Genomic DNA, 22545 nt, shown 5'->3' with positions numbered 1-22545 from the left:
AAGCTCTAAAACGTCGGGATGGCAAGAAAATATTTTTGACCGTCTTTTTTTCAGGTTTGTGCCACTGTGCAATGCGAAGAAAATTAAAATATATGCAGTATCGTATTATCACAGTCAAAGATTTTATTCACATTCAATTCCATATAGTTGAAGAGAAATCACTATCAATTTCGTTCAAATCGGTTAGTAGTGCTTTCCATAGACCACTGGGTGGCTGCCATAGTGAACAGATGGAATAGCGGAATAAGACAATGCTGGAGCAGCTTCAACATAGGCGGTCTTGATAGCTGGAGAAGCATAAGAATAAGCTGGGGCGGCTTCAACATAGGCAGCCTTCGCAGCGTAAGTCAGAGCTGGGGCGGCATGGACATAAGAACCTTCGGTTAATGGGGCAGCGGCATAGGTCCAAGCCGGAGCGGATTCAACATCAGCAGCCTTGGCGATTGGAGCAGCAGCGTAGGTTAGAGCTGGAGCAGCCTCGACATAGCCAGTCTTGATAACGGGAGCAGCAGCCACGGTATGATGGTATGTGGTCTTCTCAACTGGAGTCGCAACAATAGTTTTCTTCGAACCGTGAGCGTAAATTGGTTCAGAGAACTTTGTGTCATGGACAACCGATGAGCTGTGGTGGGTTACTCCAGATGGGACATGCTTGACGACGGTTCCAACGTGAGCAACAGTTGGTTCTTCTACTATGCTCTTCTGGTAAGAGATATGCTTGTGAGCCACAAGGGCTGGCTGGTGGACAAAAGTTGCATGCGGAGCAGGAGCGACCATGGCAATAGCAGCACACAAAAGCACCTTGAATGAAAAGAAACAGAATTAAATCATTTCGAGCAAAATTTTCCACACTGAAATTACCAATTTGAACATTTTGGACGATATTGTTCCACAAAGCTGACAAAGAGCTAATTACTCGCTGAAGGTAAATCTTTAAACTATAGCTACCAGTGAGTATCACCACGCTTTTATAACGATCATTCATTAAGAACTACTGAACCATGTCGTACCTTGAGCTTGACAATCGTGCTGTCGAGAAACAAAATCGAAAACTCGCTCCTATTCGGTTATGTGTTAACATCCTCCCCCGTCTATATTTTTTTCGACTGTCGATTTTTGATGTGATTTTTTAAAACTCGCTCCTATTCGGTTATGTGTTAACATCCTCCTCCGTCTATATTTTTTTCGTCTGTCGATTTTTTCGGACGCTCGTGTTTTGCTTGTTAATTTTCATATCACAGAAAGATAATCCACTTCTAGTGAGTGTATGCAAAAATATGCTTTTTATACTTTCTACATCATTCTACATACTATTATTATTTAAGAAAATCTATTGTATACACCATATGTGTCGCCTAGTTTCAAAACCGATAAAGGATAAAGATAAAGGATCTGACCATTTTCGAGCCGCTGATAGTTTTTGCATTCGCTAAGCATGGCAACAGACATTTCTATACGCTTCAAACCCATTTGTAATAATTTTCTAAACCTACAGCATCGCTACAGTCAATTGCAGAGAAATAAATATTCAACTTTTCACAGAATTCATCGTCCATGCTTTGGAATGAATGTTTACTCGACAAATGTGGAAAGCAGACTCTAGGGATGCATCTACATACACATTATCCTCGATAAAGCAATGTTGTTCCTCAAATTTAATTTCGTTGTAAGTTCATAAATTCGTCAGACAATCTGGTTTCATGAAATTTTCTAGCACTGTTTTGAAAAGCTACAAAACAATTGAGGGTAAAAGTAAAAGTTAAAAAGTTAAAGTACAGCTTTTAAAAGTTAAATACAGCTTTGCGTCTAGATAATTTAACTTAATGTAAGATATACGCAGATGCGAACTGGAGAACTATCATGACAGAAAACTTTGGCATGGGAACCGGTATATTTATTACAAATAATGTAAAGAGTACAAAAATCAAGAAAAATCGGGACCATTTCAAAAAAATCAGGATAAATTGAGTGTTCGTCAGGATATCAGGGTGCGTGCTAAAAAGTCTGGGAAATCCTGAAAAATCAGGAAGGTTGGCATCTCTGATGCAAGCGGTTGTGCGTCGCAGGGATGCCAGGTGATTTTTTTTTTCAAAAGTCTTGATATGGTACAAGAAAATGTTTTCACCATAATATCGGAGGAAAGTTCTTCACACAAAAACGGAACTGTGATAACTCTATCCGTCTATTTTAGCTTTGAAATTTTGGTTGTAACTCAAACCATATTCATGAAACTAATTGTAGAAAAGGTATGTAACCGGAAAACCTTCGATTTGTGAAGTGGTCCTTTAAAAGATCTAGGTTAATCTATTGTATAGTAGGGCCAAAATAATAGAAATTCAATGTCACAATCATTCGAATTTTCGAACTAATATCTTCTAGAGACAATATGTATTCAAACCGATTCGTTCGCTGAGACAAAAGCCCTACTTTTTTATATTTATAAAATATCGGCCAATAATTAGAATTTCATTATAATATGTTTTAAAAATCCACGTACGCTATCGTACATATTTCATAATGTGTTCAAAATGTCTTCACAAAATCAAATGTCTTCAAAATGAAGACATGTCTTCAAACCTGGCATCTCTAGTTCGCCACAGAGTGGAAGAGAGACGAAATCGCTAGAAAAGATTGCCTGACTAATTTTCAACAACGATTATAATTTGAAATTTTTATTAATTTGTTTTTTTACTTGCTACATGATATTATATTAGTTCTGTTTTGATTCGATTAATTAATTTATTATAAGGAAACTTTTAATGGCCAAACGTTTATTATTTGCTCAGAAGAACATGCCTATTATTGACCAACTTACCCCGTGTGTTAGTTGGTCAATTGATTCTGAAATATAAAGACGTTAAATAAAAAAAAGTCAAATAATTGATTTTCTGGTTATTTTTCATTGAAAGGGTAAAACTAAAGCTTCATTGTGGTACATAACATTCTAACGCAAAGCTTCGCACTTCAAAGTTATAGCCAAATTTATTCAAAAATGAAAAACTAGCCTTACCCTACAGCGCGGACTCGATTATATACAGTTTTTGATTTATTTTCACTGTACCTATATAATCGAGTAAAAAAAAGTTTTTTATTCGTTTTTTTTTATGTATTTTTTCTTTTTTGAATATAAAAGAGGAATTTGATTTTTGATTCATCCCCTTTAAGTAAGTACACCTTTCTCACATGAAAAAAATTAATTTATCCAAATTCTCTCAGGAAATGATAGACGATAAAATTTTTGAAAAAAATCCTTCTACGCATATGTTCAAATTTCAAAAAATTGCCTGAAAACTGGCTCTACATTACAAAGTACGCTACGGAATACGATTACGTTTCTTTCGTTTGAAAGATGAGGAAATTTAGTATAGGATATTAGTGGAACATTTAAATTATTGGATTTTAATAACATTTTGGAAGTAAAAAACTTAAAAGTTAATAATTTTTAATGTGCTATTATTAATTTCATTCTAAAATTAAATTGAAGTTCTCTAACTGCCCTACAATTTGTTTTTTGACACCCAACTTCTATCTTTCTTAATTTGGCTGCAATATCGATATTGAGAATTCTTGATGGAAATTCAAGCAAAATCTTCAAAAATCACGATTTTTACCCCACTGTACATGTAATAACCACTTAAATTACACCTTAACGTTGAAAGGTTAAGTTTCTTCTTGAAATAAGCCATATTTGAAATATAACACAAAAAAATCCAAATTGTATATAACGGAGTCCGAAATTGTATATAATTGAATCACATATAATCGAGTCTGTATATAATCGAGTCCTACTTGAAGAGGGGAATAGCTAAGATCTGGCAACGATTTCCAAATACAAATTTAGAGGAATAATTCTTATTTTCATCGAAGTTTTTAGTTTCAAAAAAGGTTTCTAATGGTACATACAATACATCAATCATGATTAAATCCTGAATCCTGAAAACAACGTTTTCGAAAAAAATGGTTTGAAAAGATCATATAATAGTAATAAACATCAGCGTCTTAAAGCAATGTTTTCATATATCTCAAAAAAAAGTTATAAATGCTTTTCTCGAATCATACATGAAAACCTTTCGTTACGTTAATGTGTTTTCATTGAAATGTCAGTGACAGAATGATTCAAATGAAAGCCAACATAAAACACATCCTAGGTATTATATTTTATTAATGATGTTTTTATTAATGATGTAATGATTTTGTAGCACAAATATCTTGTTTTTTAGCTGTAGCCAACGGGGAAATTCTGAAATATCCTAAATGACAAGCTTTCGAACAAAAATTCATCAAAGATAGACGATAATAGTCCAGGTAATAATGTTATTTATTTATTTTACATTATTCACTCTTCTTTGTTATGCTTCGAATTGTCCGCTTTGGGTCAAATATGCACCGGTGTGTTGTAAAATTTATTGCCATTCTAAAGGTAGCTTGGTAATGCCTCTTTTATAGAAGTCTTGGTTCTTATTGGAGAAAAATTCTATCAATAGATTTTTACAATCTTCTCTTGATCCCAATTTCTAATCACCCAGGAAGTTTTACAATGCGAGAAGGGGTGGGGGAGTCTTAATCTGCCATACGAATGAAGCATAAATTTCTGCATTTCTCAAGAACTAATCAAGCAATTGGAGCCAAATTTTGGGATGTGAGGATTTTTGGATACGAGAAATGTTTCTATGATGGTATGACACCCCTCTCTTTTCAAAAATGGATAAGAAATCCAGTAAAAATAATGCACATATTTAAACCAAACATGACGGAAAACTCTGAAGGAAAAAGGGAAAATTAGGAAAAAAGAAAAAAAGGAAAAAATCAAATTCGCATATGTTTTACAATTACATAGCGACAAACGTTGTTAGTCCATTTGATGTTTGCGCTAACGAAATTGATTTTTGTTCGAGAGTGAAAATGTGATAAAACGCACTCCTATATCTCCTTCTATCTATACCAATAAAAAAGTATCGCCGAATGTGTTGATAAGAGCAGACCTCGAGAAAGGAATTGTCCGATTTAGGACTGTCTTTATTCTATCATATTTTCTGTATCAAACATTCATTTCATGTAACGGAGAAACATGTTATTTGCAAATGATTGAAAAATCTTCGAGAATTGTGTCTGAAAATAATCTGATATTATAATGAAGAGTTTTGGTAGAAGAAGGTACTAGGAAATTTATAGTAAAAGGTAATTTTAGAGGGTCGATTAGAAGATCAATCAAAGAACAGTTCTGCGATTGGATCCATAAGCATGCACTTAGTAAGAAAACGTGAATGTGATAACTAAAAATAAATTTTGAGCGGGACGAGTTTGCCGGGTCAGCTATTGTTTTATACTGCTCTTAAAGATCTAGCTATTTCTTCGTTAATCGTTGATAAATTTATTATAAAATATCCTATATACATGTCAATATGAATGAATTTCGTTTGAACCAAACAAGTCTAAACAGAAATCCATCGATAATAATATTTTATCGGAACCAAGCATCAAACAGATACACGCTAGGCGCCACCTCTGAGCGCCTACTCGCCGAAAGGAGAAGATGAAAATGTATAAAACCAAAATTTCGGCTATGTTGCTCGTCAACACGATTATCAATGTCAAGGTGGTACATGGTTGAATAGTTTCGGTTCAGTGTTATAAAAGCGCGGTAGGCTTGCTAGAGAAGTACAGTCTAATAATCCACCTTCAACGAGTAATTAACTTATTGTCATCGTTCTCAAACAATCGTCCAAAATGTTCAAATTGGTAACTACCACAGCGTAATTTTCGATGGTGCACAATTTAATTGTTTTTTATCGCATTTAAGGTGCTGTTGTCTTCTGCTTTCGTCATTGCCGCCGCTGCTCCGCATGCAACCGTTGTTCATCAGCCATCTCTGGTTGCTCACAAGCATATCTCCTACCAGAAGAACATCATTGAGGAACCAACCGTTGCCCACGTTGGAACCGTCGTCAAGCATGTCCCAACTGGAGTCACCCACCACAGCTCATCAGTTGTTCATGACACAAAGTTCTCCGAACCAATTTACGCTCACGGTTCGAAGAAAACCATTGTTGCGACTCCAATTAAGAAGACCACATACCATCACACTGTGGCTGCTGCTCCTGTTCTGACCTACGCCACTGCTCCAATTGCCAAGGCTAGCTACATCGAAACAGCTCCAGCTTTGACTTACGCTGCTGCCCCAGCGCTGACCTATACTGCTGCTCCGATTGCTAAGACTTCTTATGTTCAAGCTGCGCCAGCTCTAACTTACGCTACTGCCCCGATTGCCAAGGCTGCTTATGTTGAAGCCGCTCCAGCTTATCCTTATGCTGCCCCAGCTTTCAAGAATGCCTATGTTGAAGCTGACCCAGCATGGTCCTATTCCGCTGTTCCAGCTGCTCCCTATAGCAGCCGCCCAATGGTCTATGGAAAGCACTATTAACGGATTTGGAGTACACATATAATAGCGTTGTGAAACTGTTGAAGAAATGTTTGAATTAAAATTTGAATAAATGACTTATTTATTATTTGATTTGGTTCAACTTTGAGTGAAATCGATAACAAAACAGAATGATCTTATGAGAGGAATATTGTTTTTCACATCGTTTTTGTAATAGATAAGTTTGGATCTTTGAGACTAATTATAACTTAAATTTAGAGCAAACGTGATTCACCCATATCACCAGTTACCAGTAACGCTATTTCGGACTCCTTTTCATTTGTCATTTTTCAACACACGGATATTGGAAAAAGAATCGCTTCCACATAATTTATGGTAAGGGAGAGGTTGGAGAAATCCATTATTTTTGGGTGAAATTCAACATTTTATTTAAGATGTTTCGGATTGTCCGATTTGGGTCAAATCTGAACCGCTTATCGTTACTTTAAAAGTAGCTTCATAATGCCTCTCTCATAGAAGTCTTGGTTCTAATTGGAGAGAAACTATGGTATTCGAATTCCACTATCTTCTTTTGATCCCAATTTCTTATCACTCAGGATGCTTGGCAATGCGAGGAAAAAATGGTAATCGCTTGGTGCCAGGTCTGGACTATATGGTGGATGTATTGAAACTTCCCAACCAAGGTCCCGGAATTTTTGGCGAGTCACTACAGCCGTGTGTGTCCTTGCTTTGTCCTGATGGGACACATCACTTCATCTGTTGGCCAATTATGGCCGTTTCTGGTCAATCGCTAGCTTCAAACGGTCCAGTTGTTTTCTTGAAATCTGAGGTTTTTTATATAACATATCCAAAAATCAGAGATGTGATTTTTGTTCTTTTTAAGTTATGAGGTTCAAAACATCATTTTTTGCCTTTTTCTAAAAATGATTTTTTCAAAAAATCATAACTTTTGAAGTACTGGACCGATTCGACATTTAAAATTGAATCCAATGAGCTAGTCTTTCATTTAAAAATATAACAACTGCGAAACAATTGGATTCTAGTCGCATATATCTAATCTAGTTGCATTGGAATATTGATCGAAGATTGAAAAGAAGTTAAATTCGAAATATCATGACTAAAAAACGAAAAAAGAAACATCTTTGATTTTTGGATATGTTATGTAAAAAAGAAAGAAAAAATATGAAAAAATATAGCGTCCTCTATATTTGACCGAGAAAACTATGAAAAACTAACACACTAATTAATTACAAAAATGAAAACCTAAATTATTCGCAAATGAAATATTTTTTCAAAGAAGATCAGATTATTTGCTTCAATTCGATTTATTGATCATCTAAATCGGTTCAGTAGTTTCAAAGTTATGATTTTTCTTTTTTGGAAAAAGGAGAAAATTTGATTTTTTAACCATCGGTTAACTTTGAAAATTCATAACTCAAAAACGACAAAAATCACATCTCTGATTTTTGGATATATAATCTCAGCTTTCAGAAAAAAATGTAAAAAAATATAGCGCCTTCTAGTCCAAAGTCATGAAAGCATAAAAAACAAATACAATCAATAATTACGAAAAGAAAATCCAAATTGTTGGCAATGATCATACTTTTCCCAAATAGACTAATCAATTAATTTGATTTCTCGATCATCTGAATCGGTGATATATCGATCATCTGAATCGATTCAATAATTCAAAAGTTATGGATTTTCGAAAAAAAATCATTTTTAGGAAAAAGGTGAAAAAATGGATTTGAACCACCCTGAAATGAAAATGGGCATTCTAAAAAAAAAAATACGGGTCTAATTCAGTGTTGCAACACGTACAGATTTATCTGGAATGGTATAGATTTTTCCGATATTTTCGGTACAGATTCTGTACAGTACAGAGTACAGATTTGCGTCAAAAAGTACAGAATGGTACAGATTTTTTCCGTTTGTGAAATTTCTTTAATTTGAACAAAGCAATATTAAGGTACATGACGACTTTTACGCCACAGTATCGCAGTGAAATTGATCAATTATTGCATAATAAGGATGGAGTTCCTTACGAGGATTGTCTGAGAGGATTCGCGTCGGACGGTGCGACCGTGATGATAGGGGTTCTAAATTCCGTAATGCGCTTGATGAAAATCGATTGCCCAGGTTAGTAGTCTTCAAATGTACATGTAATTCGCTGGCTTTGTGTGCTAGCTATTTCACAAATTTCTGCATTGCCATACAAAATACATTTCTGTCTGCCATACAAAAGAAACAAAAAATTCTGCATTATTCGAGAATAAATTAAGCAAATGAAACCAAATTAAGCATATGGAGGTATCAGGGTGCAATAAATGTTTCTATGGTGGTTAGACACTCCACCCCCCTCTCTAAGAGGGGTTGCCATACAAATGAAACAAAAATTTCTGCATTACTCGAGAATCAATCAAGCAAATGAAACCGAATTAGGCATGTGAAGGTTTTAGGATGCAATAAATGTTTGTATGGTGGTTAGACACTCCACCCCCTCTCTAAGAGGGGTGGCCATACAAATGAAACACAAATTTTTGCATTACTCGTGAATTAATCGAGCAAATGAAACCAAATTAGGCATATGCAGGTTTTAGGGTGCAATAAATGATTTTATAGTGGTAAGACACTCAACCCCCTCTCTAAGGGGGGGGGGGGAGGTTGGTAGTCTGCCATACAAATGAAACACAAATTTCTGCATTACTCGGAAATTAATCAAGCAAATGAAACCAAATTAGGCATATGGAGGTTTTAGGGTGCAATAAATGTTTCTATGGTGGTTAGACACTCCACCCCCCTCTCTAAGAAAGGCTGACATACAAACGAAACACAAATTTCTGCATTACTCGAAAATTGATCAAGCAAATGAAACCAAATTAGAAATCTGGAGGTTTTAGGGTGCAGTAAATGTTTTTACGGTGATAAGATATTCCTACCCCCTCTTTTAGGGTGGGCTGCCATGCAAATGGAACACAAATTTTTGTATTACTTGAGAAATAATCAAGTAAATGAAACAAAATTAGGTATATTGAGATTGTTCCATGTAACGTAAAAATATGTTATTTGCAAATGGTTGAAGAATCTTGAACAAGAATTGTGTCTGAAAATAATCTGATATTATGATGATGAGTTTTGGTAGAAGTACTAGCAATGTTTTAGTAAAAGGTAAATTCAACGGGATCGATTAGAAGATCAATCAATGAACAGTTCTGCGATTGGATAAAAAAACAAATTTTGGGCGGGACGTAGTTTGCCGGGTTAGCTAGTATAGTATACCTATATATCCAATAGCTTAAAAAGGACAATCTAGATTAGAAAAACTATGTATAAGCATCATCGAACAAACGAATGTCTTGCAAATTTAAACGTAGTATTTGTAGTGAATAAATGAGTATTTTTTCATGGTAATCAAATAGATTTTTCTCTACAACGAATATTTTCGATGGTACAGATTTTTGGAAAAAGAAGTACAGATGAGAATGATTTTCCACCCCTCTGGTACAGATTAAAATGTGACACTAATTGTTCGTGACAATGAACAAATCTTCCACTTTTCATGAAAATCTGAAAACCACTATATCGGTTTGGCATGGAATGGCTGTATATAACTTTACTCAGATTCAAACATCGTCCATCAGTCGAACAATCTTCATTATAGAGTGGATAGCAGTTTACCACAATGGACTGCAACAAACTTTTCTCAGGTTGTAGACCGTTTCCGAAAAACGGTAAGAAATGTCCATCTGAAAGAGGTTTCTTAACCGTGTCAGTGATTGAGAAGCTTAAGTTAATGGGATGCAATATCCTTTTAGATAAATATTTAAAAATTTGCGGATCATTCCGTTTATGTCTATATAGAGGTTATGGTATACTATTATTCAATCTGTAACGAAGATTATTTGGCTGATGAACTTCGTCTCGCCCAAAATTTGTTTTTCGTTATCAATACCTTCAAAAATTCACGTTTTATTACTTTATCTGTTCATTGATTGATCTTCTAATCGACCCCGTTGAACTTACCTTTTACTATAAAATTCCTAGTACTTCTACCAAAACTCATCATTATAATATAATTTTTTTTTCAGACACAATTCTCGAAGATTTTTCAATCATTTGCAAATACAGGGAAACTTCGATATAACGTACCCTCGATAGAACGTCATTCGATATAACGTACATTTTACCTCGATATAACGTACGCATTATCAAAGTCCAAAAAATAATTTAATTATCTGTATTTTGACACTAAAGTTTGTGTTGTAACTTTAACCAATCCCGAAATACAACTGTTTTGAGACTCCGTATTCTAAATGAATCAAACTTCAATCAACAGAATGAAGTGAAACATCATGAAAAAAGTTGGTTTCGTCTTCTAATTTAATTTATTCATCAACCTTACTCAAACAGCAACACAATAAAGTAATATAAGCTATGTTCCAGAGTTCTTTATTATGCTTCGATATAGCGTACAATTCGATACAACGTACAATTTTGAAAGTTAAATGTACGTTATATCGAAGTTACCCCGTAACATGTTTCTTCGTTACATGTAATGAATGTTTGATACAGAAAATATGATAGAATAAAGACATATCCCTCCCCTCTTTTCCCCTTAGAGAGGGGGGAGGAGTGTCCCTTCACCATAGAAAAGTTTCGTGCCCCCTAAAATCTCCACATGCCTAATTTGGCTCAATTTGCTTGATTAGTTTTCGAGTTATGCAGGAATTTGTTTTAATTTGTACGGCAGACCCCCCCCACCCCCTAAGAGTAGGGGGGGAGTATCTAACCTCCATAGAAACATTTATTGCGCACCAAAACCTCCATATGCCTAATTTGGTTTCATTTGCTTGATTAATTCTCGAGTAATGCACAAGTTTGTGTTTCATTTGTATGGCAGCCCCCTCTAAGAGAAGGGGGGAGTAACTAACCACCTTAAAAACATTCATTGCACCCTAAAACCTTCACATGCTAAATTTGGTTTCGTTTGCTTGATTTATTCTCGAGTAATGCAGAAATTTGTTTTTCATTTGTATTGCAGCCACATTTCTTTAGTGCAGATGAAAAACTCAGTTTGACATATAACACCATTTAATTATGACTAAAATATAACACATAAAATCACATTTATAATAATAGAAAAAATAAACTTTATTACAAAATTAACCGTCTCGTGGACGGACCGATCCCGGCGACGTGTAGAGAATGCACTGTCAGTAGATCAGAGTCCCAGCGATGTCCAGTCCAGCATCCAATCCGTTCGTTCTCGATTATCCTCGTAGCCCCACGGACGTTCCCTCTCTCGATCCCTACGGTGTAGCAGTGCAGCCGTTTACCACTCGCATTCGGGATGCTCCCAGGTCTTCTTATGTGTGTAGGATGTCACATTGATAGACGACGCGACATCGATGACGGGTTATTTCGACCGACGAGTGCTGTTGCGTTCTATTGGCATTTTATATGCAAGCAATACTAAAAGGACCTATTTACTACAGGGTCCTTCAGATTAAACGCTCACGCAGCAAATTTTAAAAACTTCTACAAAAGTGAACTGATTTTTTTTTTTCAAAACAAAACGAAAATAAAGAATATTTTAGGACATTTTCGATTTGACCACTGCTTTTTTCAATAACGCGTTTTGAACGGTGAAAAATGTTCTTCATGCACAACTCTAACATTACGACTTCGATGCTGTTGAAAATCCGAGTTATTTCTTCTTTCCTCCAAATTTTGTAGTAGTAGAGCTGTCGCATGTCAAAATACAAATAAAAACAGAAATTACTCTCTCGATAGCCATTCGGCCGTAGTTCTGTGCACATGGTATCTAGGGAATTTCTCGTGAAATTTAGTTTATTAAATCTGATTTATTGAACAAATCATCAATTTGGACGACTGTTCAATAATTTCTAGTAGAGGTGAACAGATATTTTGTTTAATATCAGCGATTAATTTGCATAGAAATTATTTTGATGTTTGGGGGCAAAGTGGTCATAGGTGAATAACAACTTACAATGTTCTGTTTACCAAAGCTGATATACTTCATCACATTCTGCTTTTGAAGAAGATCCTTTTGTGGCTTTGACCTGACCTTTTTTTTTTGACCTTTTGTGGCTGTTTCTTACTACGTTTTTGTTTGCATGAGAAAATTTAAATTCAGACTTTAGGTGAATACGCCAAGCTTGTTTCATACATGTAGCTACTAGATCAAATATGATTTGAACAAATTTGGATGAAAAAAAGCATAAATCTATCCCATTTAGCTTGATATGTGCGGGTGACCACTTTGCCCCCATTAGGTGAACACTTTACCTCCAAGCAAAAAAAATGTTCGATTTTTCACCTTTTTTTCTAATGATGAAAAGTGTACTATTTTGAATTTTTATAGTAAAAGACGTTTGCTATCTTGAAGAACAATACGTTAAACTATAATATTCTTCGAGAAACGGGAATTGAAGCGGTATGTGGGCGCTGAAAATTGGCATATTCCTTAGGGTGACCACTTTGCCCCCACTTCCCCTACCCCCAAGGGAAGTAATCAACGACGTGAAATGTTGAAATTCTTACCATAAGAGGACGAAGTTCATTAAGGCTTCGGTTGCTCGAGTAATACGATTTCACTAAAAATACACGTTCTTGTAAATTGTACATCTTGACACTTAAAACCATCCGATCAGACTGAACGAGTAGCCGAATATTATCGTCCCGAAGTGAGGAATGCAGTGTTACCATCGACGGAGCGAAAAAGATGTTATTATTGATAATGAGTTTTTTTTTGTCTTAAATCATATCAGGATTCATAGTTTGTGGCCAAAAGTGATTGTTAACATACACAAAATACAAGTTTTGGAAATTCATAAAAATTCGACGTTCTACAAAAAACGTCGAAAATAGTTTTGCCATCATTTTTTTAATTTGTTTGTATGTTCTACATAACTTCTAATTATATGAAAAAAATTTAAAAAACATATACCTTATTTTTGATATTGCAATTTAAAGTTTTTTTTTGCAAATCAAAAAAGAGTACTATTTTTTTCTCAGTGTATATTTTTTTCACGTTTAAACATCAATACTCTATAACTCTTTCTAAGACACTATTTTGGAGCGATTTATAGTTTTTGAGCTATAAATCATCAAATATTTCTTTTTCTAATATTGATACGCCCTATTGAGAAATTACACTTGAGTCATATTTCCTCCAACCCAAACGGAATACAAACTTCCATTCGAATCAAAAATACTCTTGTTTTGTCATTTGCCGATTTCATTTGGAATTGCTCTGTAGAATTATAGACAGGCTCTGGAATCTTCCTAAAAATTTCAAAATTTAAAATTTCTAAATCTACCCCATTGTATTTTTGACGTAATCGAAACATTGATAATTGCAATGAGTCTCCCATCAGCGAACACTACTTCTTGTAATTTGAGCGCATCATATTTTCCCCAGCACCGAGTTGATAATTGTTACCCAAAATAGTGCAAATTTTCGTTCGCTCCGACGGTACCCACGAAGATTGGATGAAAATTCGTGCTATGTGCTCTCAAATCGTTTTCTGTTTTGTTTGCTTTGATATAAAAGCTACCGTCGGATGGCCCGAGATGCACAGTCAACATAGTTTGCGATCAACGCCAGGTAGCAACACAGACCTCTCGTTCCCTGCTAAACAGAAATAAATCAAAATGTTCCGATTGGTAAGTATATATCAAGTTAGGCAATCTTTCATAAGTTTTCCCATATCATCATTATTTGGATTGTGATGATTTTTATTTTCAATTCAAGGTGGTGTTGTCTACTGTTTTGGCTATCGCAGCAGCTGCTCCGGGTGCCATTTTGCAAGAACACTCGCCCGAGATTCATCATCCAGCGGTTGTTGCACACAAGGAAATCACCTACCAGAAGAGTATCATTGAAGAACCAACCTATTCTCACGTGGGAACCGTTGTGAAGCATGTCCCAACCGCAGTTACCCACCACAGTTCCTCGATCATTCACCATGATGCCAAAATCTCTGAACCAATTTTCGTTCATGGTGTAAAGAAGACTGTCGTTGAGACTCCAGTTGAGAAAACCGTGTATCACACCGTGGCTGCTGCCCCTGCCGTCAAAACCACCTACGTCGAAGCCGCCCCAGCTCAAACTTACGTTGTTGCTCCAGTTGCAAAGGCCGTTCACGTGGAAAGCGCCCCAGTGCACTCCACATTCACCAAAACAACTTACGTGGATGCTCCAGTTTTCAATTCCGCGCACTACGATGATTCTTCAGTGCTGACCTATGCTGCTGCCAAGGCCGCATTTGCTGAAGATGAACTGGCTCTGGCACATGCTTCCGCTCCGGTTGTTCACATTGATAGCTACCCTGGTTTCCACGAATATTACACCAAACATTGAACGAACACGAAAAGACTGATTCTTCGTTTATTCACGATTTCTAGGTAATGCGTAGAAAAAATATGAATAAATTGTTTGACCTTTTTTTTACCCTGTGGTGTTCAATATTCAATATATTTCACAAGAAAACATTCGGAAATTCAACGTACGATAACACTATTTTTATTATGTCATCCATGTTGATAGTTATAATAAAAAAAGGTACGTAATATTTCAAATGTCAAGATTTCTCGGGATGTGGTTCTTTAATCACACCTAGAAACGATCGCTTGTAACAAGTATAATTTTGAAGGTTTTTCATCCGTTGATGTGATGTTGACCCACTATGAAATAGTACACTTTTACAAGCACCTTTCCCAACCTTGCCGTTCGGTTTTTTCAGCTTTTCTGACTTCATGTCATAAGTGATGGTGACACGCTGTTCTCTTCTGCTTCGAGAGGAGGAGGAGGTCATGGAGTCATTTCGAAAAAATGCATGAAATGCATGCAACATGATTACGTTGCTTTAGCCAAAAAATCACGAGTCTGTAATGAAGGTAATGAAGTGCAATTTTCACGAGCTGTTTCTCTACGATAAGATCAGCGTTGCCATTCGATCATTTCATGTGAATGACTTATACATTTCCAGAGAATATTTCCGTATGACCATGAGGCAAGAGCAATACCATTTCCCTAAACTTTGATAACAATTTGTACAGATTATGGACTCAAAAATGACATGCTAACCTAGGTAGTGCGGACTGAATCAAAACGGCTGTCAATAAAGATCCAATTGAAATGTCAAAAGAGATCCAACGATTAGGAGTGTTATTTTTCTTATGATAATCAACACTATAAAAAAGGTATTGTTATCAAAGGCAAAAATAATTAAACTTATAAAATGAACGAACTTTATTTTTCCGTCAATTGTTTAATTAGCCATTGCATCTCTGAAAGAGAATCACATATTGCAAGGTATCAGAACCTGACCGATCATCAACAAACTACGAATAACGCTTAGTTCACTCCAAGATTTTAATGTGGGAGCGAAATGTTTTGGGGACTATTTTTTCTAACGTCGGTGAAAACAGTTTTGTTAGTGAAGCTGGCCGAATGAAATCCGCGTAATTATGAACGGCTAGTGCTGATTATGAATATCACGGTAAAGCAATCTGCGCTTCGAGGTTTCTTTTCCGGTTGAAATGTAACGATGTATCTCTATCAAAATTGTACAGTCGCAAGCGCACTGAAGAGAGAACAGATGCATGCGATGCAATCCCTCGACGCCAGACCCTAAAGTGCAACCTACAGCTCTCCTGCAAAAAGAATCGAACAGGCTCCGCCAACGGATTGGATGATAGTTTTTGCTGTACAAGGACAGCACACCAGTTCGATTAAAGACAGCAGAGTGTACGCAACAGCAGTAAATTTGAGGCAGAATTTAAGAAGAAATTTAAGTGCTTGTAGAACTTATAACTCTGTATAATTTCATGAATATTTCTATAGTATTAAGTAAAATACAATGAACATAGTTATAGTTTAAGCGTGTGTTGTGTTTTGTCTCCGATGAAACGAGTCCCTCAATCTGCCACAGTGATGTGAAGTTCTATGCGAATGGAAAATTGCATCGCGCCCACGGGGAGAATTTGGCTTCTCACGCTGGGCAATCCGCATAAAGGCGCAGCGGGATTAAGTAGCAGTTTTTACAGTCCACTGCATTACGACGCTATAAAAATAATCCTGAAAATGTGTATGAAAGGTTTGCTACACTTCTGGTTTTCAATAATTCGAACATCGTACTTACTCCACAGATACGCGAATCCTTATTCGGAACTAGTTTGTCGTCTCCGCAAAAATCGACCCAGCGCGTCTGTAAATACGTTTCCGAAGGAATACGATAAAAGCTAACGCGAACATTTTCACTCGTATTCGTTTTCGGGTCATGGCTATATGTAGTATATGTCATATCATTATTGTTTTGATATGAATTCTATTGAACGAATTTCTAAACTTTTTCTCATCATAACCTTGTTCTGTGGGTAGAATACCACAAATACAATGAAATGAAGACAGCTCGAAAGGGACCTTTCGTTTATCGGATTTTGGGATGAGCAACACATTTAGCCTTCCATTTTTATTTATATAGATAGATAAAAGGAATGCGTTGTTTTGCCTGAAAATCTATTTCCACATTCGAACAAAGATCAACTTCGCTAGCGCAAATATTGAATGGACTAAAAACGCTTATCATGATGTAATTTTCGGTCATATGGGAATTCATTTTTCCGAATTTTTCGACATTCCTTCTGAGTTTTCCGGAAACTTTCCGATTTTGCTCTGCACTATATTGATCTACGGGAAGAGACGGATACAACAAAATAAAGAAGGCTAAAATCGGATCATCCCTTCTTTGAGGCCGCTTACGAACAGATTTGGCCTTCTATTTTCATTTATATAGATAGATATAGGCTAACAGTGCGAGGTTAAAGGGATGTTCAAGGACTGGGATGAAACGGTCTCCGTTTTCGCTCGGATGTAGTCAATCTTAACATTACTCAAAGATGTTCAATTAACCCATTCATTACGACAGTGTGCTTCGCCGAAGTGCTACGGAGCACTGCGCCGAAAAGTATGCACATCGCGCTGGTGTGATCGAAAAGCAGTATGAATTTCATGTCGTCTAAAGAGGACGCTCGTACACACAGCTCGTCGCGCGGATGTCGTCTATAGACGACGCTCGAAACGAAAGGGTTAAGGCTTTGAGAGTCAACTCATTGTCGTTTGCTCAAAAGATACCCCTCTTGGAGAGTCATTTCTAAGGAAATTAGCGACGCACATGTTGCACCGTACGTTTGCTAAAAAATGATTCGTTTGGCGGCGGCAGCGCTAATTCGGTTTACTTGGTTTGTCGTCGGCTGTTCTTGATATTCTCGGGAGATTACAATCTGTTAAGTTTTACCAATCTCATCGATAGTTCTCATAAGTTCTCGACTCTGTTCCCTCACTATCATGAAATTTTGAAGTATAGCATAGATACTTTTAATGCAATTTTTCATTCATCGTGGTGACTGTGGTGACACCAGTAGTTAGGCGCTAGTTTGCGCACATGACCACTGTGGTTACGCTGGACTACAAAGTGTTAATGAATTACTCAAAAAATAGGTCTAACGTCATGTGTATTGATATAAACTAAATATAAAAACTTTTTATGTATTAAAACTATGGAAAAACGTAATACGACGAGTCAAATATCTTTGATGTGATAAATAGAGCATCTCATTTTTCAAAAACCTGTGAAATATTGTTGTACCCAAAAAGTCTGCAACAAAAATAAAAAGTGTTTTACAGATATGTCTGTAAATTTACAGAAATATCTGTTAATCTGGCATCTCTGGTGGTCTAAGAATTTATTGTAAGAAATCGATTGAAAAAATTCATAAATTTGCTTGAAAATGAAGTGGATTGAGTCCGCACCACTTAGATGCAAACATAAGCTCGCTGCAATATTTGTAAAACTGCAGTATATTTTTTTAAGAAAACGACAAAAGTCTTAGTTACGACAGTGACAAAAAAAAACCAAATATTTTTTTTTATAAATCGCACGAAAGACAACAAACTGCTATAGTAATCATGTGGACAAACCAACATCAGCGCATTGGACAAACCATGATCAGAATTGTTGAACATCGTCATCGCTGTCATTTGTTGTTTGTTTACCGCGCACGATGAAGGAGTACCGTGACGTCGTATTAAAGTTGTTTACGAGAGGTGAGCGACCCGGTGACATATTCCGGCGGTTGAAATCTCACGGAGTGAAGCGGAATGTTATCTATACTATCATCCGACGGTACCGGGAGACGGAATCGGCTAAGGATCGTGTGAGATCCAGGCGGCCGCGTTCGACGAGGACGCCAGTAGCCATCAAGGTGGTGAGGGAGCGGGTTTATCGAAAAATAAACCGCTCGATCCGGAAGACCGCAACTGACCTGGATATGTCGATCGGGACTGCTCACACCATCATGACAATAGGATACAAGCTGTACAAGAAATGCAAGGGTCACGAAGTATCGAAGGCTACAATGAAGAAGAGACTGGACCGAGCCAAACTGATACTTTCGCGGCCGGCAGGTCAGGAGTTCGTGTCAATCCGCACAATGTCCAGAATGGTCGACTGTGAGCGCCGACGTTGGCCAGCATCCCCCCCGTCTCACATAAACATCCGACAGTTCCAGAGCACCGCGTCGGTGATGGTTTGGTGGTCCGTATCCAGGCGTGGAAAGCTCCCACTGGTGTTTGTCGTCGTGAAGGTTCTTAATAAACATTGCCTCAATTAAAATTGACTCACAAAAAATATCTCGTATTTCTTTGTTTTAACACATTTTTAACTCTCCTGTACTCGCTCGCAAAATCATAACTCGTATACTCGCGCACGGTGTCACAGATCGAAAGTTGCACTTCTCTGTAGTATAGCTATTGTGTATTTATAAAGCTTTATTGGTGTTTATTTGAAGAAGATGGTAAAATTGAAAGAAAAAACCTGCAGAGAATATATACTCATTTCATTCAGTTTTGATCAGTCTCCTCAAACAGGTTGATTGTTGATACTCCAACACAAATAACGAAATTCGACTTTGTTCCTGTTAATAATTGAAAGTAAGCAACTGAATAGAATTCATGAAAGTATAAATAACATAAAAACGTATCAATCGATTGTGGTTTCATTGGTGTAAAAATCAGAACATACCATAACGGCATGTTCGAAACAAATATACTTTTTCACATTTTATACATATTTCTAATGTTTTTTGTCTCTGAATTCCTGAAATAAATGCCTGTTTTTTATGGGGCACAAAAAGATGATGTAAAAGGATATCTAGGAACTTCTTGCGACTTGTTTTCTTGTCGATATTGTTCAGCCCATATATTGTAAAAAGTATCCCCGAAACTGTAGCTGTAAAAAATAATCACAAGCCACCGATTAGTTTATAGTTTACAGTATACAATTCTTCCACAAATGTAATTCTTTCAAAATTAGCTTCAATTTGATACATCGATCATCTAAACCGGTTCTGTGGTTAAAAAGTCATGATTTTTTGAAAAAAGTCATTTTCGGGAAAAAGTGGAAAAAAAAAGATTTTTCGGACCACCCTTAAATGGAAACGGGCACCCTAATGAAAAAAATAAAAAATACGGGTCTAATGTAATTTACCACTTTTGACGAAAATCTGAGAACCACTATATCGGTTTGGCATGGAATGGCTGTAAACCTAAATTTAACCCTTGCGCGCACGATTTAATTTAAAAAAAAGCGGACCAAATGAAAAAGGCTTCGATGAGCCACGCATTGAATTTCACTACTCTGCTGAGCGTCTTAACGCCGTGCAAGTGGTGAGCTGTTCGTGAGACTCGATGTTGTAGGTGAACGGGTTAAATAGCTTACCTTACCAAGGGATACTTTACGACCTCGAGGGCTCCCTTGTGAAGTTTGTGTGGAATCTGCAGTAAGATTAAGATTAAGATTAAGATTAAGATTAAGATTAAGATTAAGATTAAGATTAAGATTAAGATTAAGATTAAGATTAAGATTAAGATTAAGATTAAGATTAAGATTAAGATTAAGATTAAGATTAAGATTAAGATTAAGATTAAGATTAAGATTAAGATTAAGATTAAGATTAAGATTAAGATTAAGATTAAGATTAAGATTAAGATTAAGATTAAGATTAAGATTAAGATTAAGATTAAGATTAAGATTAAGATTAAGATTAAGATTAAGATTAAGATTAAGATTAAGATTAAGATTAAGATTAAGATTAAGATTAAGATTAAGATTAAGATTAAGATTAAGATTAAGATTAAGATTAAGATTAAGATTAAGATTAAGATTAAGATTAAGATTAAGATTAAGATTAAGATTAAGATTAAGATTAAGATTAAGATTAAGATTAAGATTAAGATTAAGATTAAGATTAAGATTAAGATTAAGATTAAGATTAAGATTAAGATTAAGATTAAGATTAAGATTAAGATTAAGATTAAGATTAAGATTAAGATTAAGATTAAGATTAAGATTAAGATTAAGATTAAGATTAAGATTAAGATTAAGATTAAGATTAAGATTAAGATTAAGATTAAGATTAAGATTAAGATTAAGATTAAGATTAAGATTAAGATTAAGATTAAGATTAAGATTAAGATTAAGATTAAGATTAAGATTAAGATTAAGATTAAGATTAAGATTAAGATTAAGATTAAGATTAAGATTAAGATTAAGATTAAGATTAAGATTAAGATTAAGATTAAGATTAAGATTAAGATTAAGATTAAGATTAAGATTAAGATTAAGATTAAGATTAAGATTAAGATTAAGATTAAGATTAAGATTAAGATTAAGATTAAGATTGAGATTGAGATTAAGATTAAGATTAAGATTAAGATTAAGATTAAGATTAAGATTAAGATTAAGATTAAGATTAAGATTAAGATTAAGATTAAGATTAAGATCGAACCCGAACACCCGGCATGTTAGTTATGACGCTAACCACTCGGCCACGGGAGTACCATTTGAACCACCCTATGACATTGAATACTGGTCAAAAGTGGAAAAAGGAAACAAAAACCAAAAATCATTTTGGCGGTTTCGATATTAAGCACTTTGAGTGGTTTAACTCTTCGTGGTCGTTTGTCTGCTCTCATCCACCATACCTTTTTTACCGTTCTGGTCGTTTGGTCACCACCGCAAGAAACCATGCTAATCTTATATTTCACTCAACCAAGTAGGTATCAGTTTATGCTTTTCCTAAACGATGCTTGATGTCTAGCCCGTCACGAATCAATACGGTGCTTCTATGAGTAATAGGTAACGGTACTCAGTATCAAACAAAGTAGTCAAGACAACACACAGTGCGCTGAATGCATAGGAATGTGGGACAAAAATCATAACAGCAGAATTTAATCATTGTATAACTTTAGTTAATAGAAAATATTGTTCATAAGTATCAGAACTACTGTTTGCATAAATGTCTCATGTTGTTTGAATAATCGCACAAGTGTCTCAAGCGACAAAATCTTTTTCATATAAAAACATCACATTAAAATACATTGTTAGTTTACAAAAAAAGTCATAATCTTGCATGTATCACTGCTTTTTCAAAGAAAAAAAAATTATAGGAGGTTGTGCCCAAGATACGACCGCATTGTTGACGTAGAACTACACTATTTCATGTCAATCCATTGAAAATTTACCTCAAACGCTATTCCGGTGGCCTTTTCCGCAATTGTCATATATTCGGCTACAGTCGATTATATACATGTTGCACCAGCACCATTATTCCACATCTCATAACTACATCAATATATCTTTGGCATCGCATGGAAACAACAACAATGACAACACTTGCAAGTATCAAATATCATGCTATATGTTATTTAGTATTGCCTCGAAGGAATCGCACCTCTAGGAATCGTTCGAGCCAAGCGCCATTGTCATCCTTAGTGGAGACTGTCATGCTACTGTCAAGCGAAGCCAAATCACATACAAAATACCAGAACGACATTTACTTCCTTGGTGACTCAATGAATGAAATGAACTCTTTCTGTTAACCACAATAACCTCGAAAAGAGAAGCATTGCTTCATTGTGATCGAGATTAGCGCAATTGCAATCCTAGTTGAAGGCAGTTTTGCGACTGGCACTCGAACCCAAATAACTGATAACATTCCAGTAAGACATTCAAGCTGCTTGGTATTCCTCAAATAATTTTTTGGCGCACAACCTTTACGCATGCTTCGTCATAACGTCA

At 35.7% G+C, this 22545-nt stretch overlaps 3 protein-coding genes across 3 annotated transcripts; 2 read left to right on the top strand and 1 right to left on the bottom strand.

The window, feature by feature from the left end:
- Nucleotides 1–139: 139 nt before the first annotated feature.
- Nucleotides 140–926, bottom strand: LOC129771633 (cuticle protein 16.5-like). Its single transcript, XM_055775486.1, has 2 exons — nt 862–926; nt 140–801 (listed from the first exon to the last, which is right to left on the bottom strand). The coding sequence occupies exons 1-2, from the start codon at nt 871–873 to the stop codon at nt 184–186; spliced, it is 630 nt and encodes a 209-aa protein (XP_055631461.1). The 5' UTR covers nt 874–926; the 3' UTR covers nt 140–183.
- A 4801-nt stretch (nt 927–5727) lies between these two features.
- Nucleotides 5728–6421, top strand: LOC129771615 (pupal cuticle protein C1B-like). The gene is made up of 2 exons (XM_055775424.1): nt 5728–5739; nt 5801–6421. The coding sequence occupies exons 1-2, from the start codon at nt 5728–5730 to the stop codon at nt 6419–6421; spliced, it is 633 nt and encodes a 210-aa protein (XP_055631399.1).
- Nucleotides 6422–13987: 7566 nt separating this feature from the next.
- Nucleotides 13988–14855, top strand: LOC129771271 (uncharacterized). The gene is made up of 2 exons (XM_055774760.1): nt 13988–14068; nt 14157–14855. The coding sequence occupies exons 1-2, from the start codon at nt 14057–14059 to the stop codon at nt 14763–14765; spliced, it is 621 nt and encodes a 206-aa protein (XP_055630735.1). The 5' UTR covers nt 13988–14056; the 3' UTR covers nt 14766–14855.
- The last annotated feature ends 7690 nt before the right edge of the window (nt 14856–22545 follow it).

The sequence above is a fragment of the Toxorhynchites rutilus genome, chromosome 2 (genome assembly GCF_029784135.1).
Source record: "Toxorhynchites rutilus septentrionalis strain SRP chromosome 2, ASM2978413v1, whole genome shotgun sequence".
Taxonomy (NCBI): domain Eukaryota; kingdom Metazoa; phylum Arthropoda; class Insecta; order Diptera; family Culicidae; genus Toxorhynchites; species Toxorhynchites rutilus.
Note: the sequence above shows the minus strand (reverse complement) of the source record. Positions and strands in the feature narration are given on the sequence as shown.